This window comes from Etheostoma spectabile, chromosome 18, assembly GCF_008692095.1.
Source record: "Etheostoma spectabile isolate EspeVRDwgs_2016 chromosome 18, UIUC_Espe_1.0, whole genome shotgun sequence".
Taxonomy (NCBI): Eukaryota; Metazoa; Chordata; class Actinopteri; order Perciformes; family Percidae; genus Etheostoma; species Etheostoma spectabile.
In genome coordinates, this window is record NC_045750.1 from 16,861,165 (window position 1) to 16,864,381 (window position 3,217).

Here is a 3,217-nt window from a genome sequence, read left to right on the forward strand (position 1 = left end):
GTGTAAATGATGGAAATAAAATCTAACTTTTTGTGACATATATTACGAATGTCTGACCTGTCATTTGATGCCTTTTGGAGATTTTTCCATCTTTCAACTTAAAGAGACAGGTGCTAAAATGGAGCGTGTCAAATAGAGGGTTAGGGGTATACAGGGATATTAAGACAAAAAAGTATAAGAAAAAGAATGTTTTTTTTTTAACGTAAAAGCATGTAAACATATTCTTGTAGAAAGCCAAAATACAGGTATAAACCTGAAAAGGAGCACGATATGGGACCTTTAAAAACATGGCTGATTAAGGTTGCAATTAAATTCATAAATAATTTCAAAATCATATACTGTACATTTTCATAAACTGTTCATTTAGTTGCATATCCTATTAAGTTTGGAATTCTCTGTAATTAGATTATAGTAATGCGTGTGAATAATGAAGGAGATTATGTTGCAGATTACAGTTTCAGTCAGGTAATCAGTGATATGTAACATATTACATTATAAAAAGTAACCCAGCCCTGGCTATAGCAACCCATTACCCTTTACTCTGTCAGGAAATATGCTAATTTCAGGCAATTAAGCTGCATTGTGTCATTCTGTCTTTCCTCAGCGTTCCCTGTTGTTTTTCAAGCCCCGCCATGGCTTTTGTCAAGCATCTGTATGAGCATGTCAAGAACAAAGATGCTTAAGATGGGGAAATTATTCATAACTATTTCAGGCACTTACACACATTTGTCTTCACAAATACACGTTTTGTTACCATGCACATAATCAAACATACATTTAACATAAGATAGCATATAGAATTGCGCATGACGAAGGGTCTGGGTTGCATCAAAGTCCCATTCAGTTCCTCACTTCGTTCTGAGATGCCTTGCTTAATTATTAACCACCAGGTTGTCTGTGTGGTGGAAGAGGTAAATCCTGTCAGATACTCAAATAAGTTATTAATTTTCCATTTTGAGGTCTTGAGATGCACTTCACCATCCTCCTACCAATTTCCCCATGAAATGTGACTGATGTCGTTAATAACATTGTTCAAGTTTTCTGCAAAGTTGATCTTCCTGCACCCAATGCCGTTCTCCTTACAATTGTTTTCACTCATCATTCTTCGGTGTATTGACATTGCAGTGCTGATTGTTTAAAGTTTACTTGCGATATGCTTCAATTTCACCTTTTTCTCCCCTGGCTCACCGCTCCCATTCATGTTCCAATATTAGACTGTCCTCGAAAATATTTCACTGCCTTTCTGTGTCGGTGCATGATTTAAATATGAGTTGGTTGTCATTCAAAAAACTTCTATTTTCTTTCCAGTTATGTTTTTAGGTCTCCAGCGAGCTTTGACTACATCGCTCAGAGCCATTTTCCTTTTGCTTTCACACTTTCATAACATGTCCTTGTTTAGTTTTGGTTTTTGTATCTCATACCACAACTATTCTGACAGTCTGACCGAGAGGGCCTCTGCATCAGCATCTGTCTTGTATAGACGTCATCTCACCTTCCTCCCACTTACTCCCACTTCCTCCCTTTTTATCAAAAGCTTCTGTTTTGTGTTCTTCTATATCCATCCATCCATCCATCCACTGCACTAACATCCTTGACCGACTTTTCTGTCCCTCATGTGAGCCCTTCTGTCTCCCATTCAGACCCTCCGACGGTGGAGCCGGTTTACATGGAGATGCGTCAGGGCCTGGGGAGGTCTGTTGTGATGTCCTGCAGGGTCCTGCGAGCCCACCCTTCCCGCGTGCTGCGATTTGAGTGGCTCCTATCAAACCGGCTGCTCCACGCTGGAGCCTTTGACGCCCAAAGAGACGAGACAGATTACACCATCCGCAGCCTTAATCGAGACGGCTGGGGGGAGTACACCTGTAATGTCATCAATGAGGCCGGAGCAGGCAAATGCACCTTCCAGGTTACAGGTAAGGATTGTTAGTCAGTAGAGATTTTTCCTTTTCATTTTTTAATACCGTTAGGAATTGAGTGTTCTTTAAGGTCTTAGTTACTGTTGCTATGCCTGTTAGTCTTTCCTTTTCTTGCACAGCACATACTGTTTTTAATAATAATAGGAGCTGATTTGTCACTTGGAATTTTTTAAACAGTGGGTCCTTGATTTCAGACAAAGGTAGACAAACACAGATTTTTGTTTTTCGTCGGTGACCGTTTATTTTGCCTTGCGTCTGGTCTGCAAACCTGCAGTTGTTTTTATTTTATGACTGTTCTTGACTCAACATGCTTCTAAAATAAAAAATTCCTGTTTTTCATAACGTATGTAAAGCTTCTCCTTCAATTCATAAAATCCCTGCAGCACCTGAAGGCAGCAGGACTGATATGGCCCTGTGCTGCACGTCTCTGAGCTTGTAACAAGCATGTGCACAAGCCTAGGTGAATTTTACTTTTTGAATTTTACGCAGTTGAAATAACAATGAAATGTTGCGTTGCTTACTTTAGACCAGGTTTTTGTTCGTCGATGGCGCGATCACTTCCCACTGCCTCAAGATAGCAATACGCCAAGAATGCACCAGAACACACCTTCCTGTAAGACCAGCACGCCCGTGGGTGCAAAGATGGGCGCAGGTGCATTTGTTATGTAAACCACGTGGGAAATTGACAACTGCGTCGGTCTTAAACTAGCAAAGACACTTGCATTAGGCTTTGCAGCTGCGCTGGGTTCAAGATAGGGCCCGGAAAATAAAGAGAGAAAGATTCCAGGATGAGGACTAACCAATGTGTTTAATGAAAGTCAGACTGTCTTTGATAAGGAGGTTGGCATGGGTTGCTGCCTCAAATCTCATAAAGAGCAGGACTAAGATGCTAAAGCTAATTCTGAACAATTATTAACACAACCTGTAACTCCACCAATAGTGTAATATGTATTTATTTGTCCTTGGAAGTCACACTGGGTTAAGATATCACTGTAGGTTGTAGTAACCTAGTTAGCTAGATATACTAACATGTGCAGCTCATTTTAGAGCAGACAAACACTGTTAAATTCATTACTTGCGCTTTTCCTCCTGCGTTTTTTAATTTTGGACACTAGCTTCCAAGCTGTTTAAATTCCAAGGATAGCTCTTACTACAGCCCCATATACCCCACTTAAACAGACATGGCATGCCTGGTTACAGTTGCTAAGCCTTGATTACACTGTTGATGTTCAATCGTTTAATGCAGGGCTGCCAACTTTTCCCAAAACCTTGGAGTGAGACTGGGGGGGGCAACCCATATT

The 3,217-nt window shown here is 40.6% G+C and overlaps 1 protein-coding gene across 6 annotated transcripts in view; it reads left to right on the forward strand.

Moving 5' to 3' along the window:
• mdga2a (MAM domain containing glycosylphosphatidylinositol anchor 2a) overlaps positions 1–3,217 on the forward strand; it is a 180,581-nt gene that overhangs the window by 127,532 nt on the left and 49,832 nt on the right. For all 6 annotated transcript variants that reach the window (XM_032542933.1, XM_032542936.1, XM_032542935.1 and 3 more), the window contains one exon: positions 1,641–1,913. In XM_032542933.1, coding sequence (XP_032398824.1) covers positions 1,641–1,913 — 273 coding nt within the window. The remainder of the gene's footprint in view (positions 1–1,640; positions 1,914–3,217) is intronic.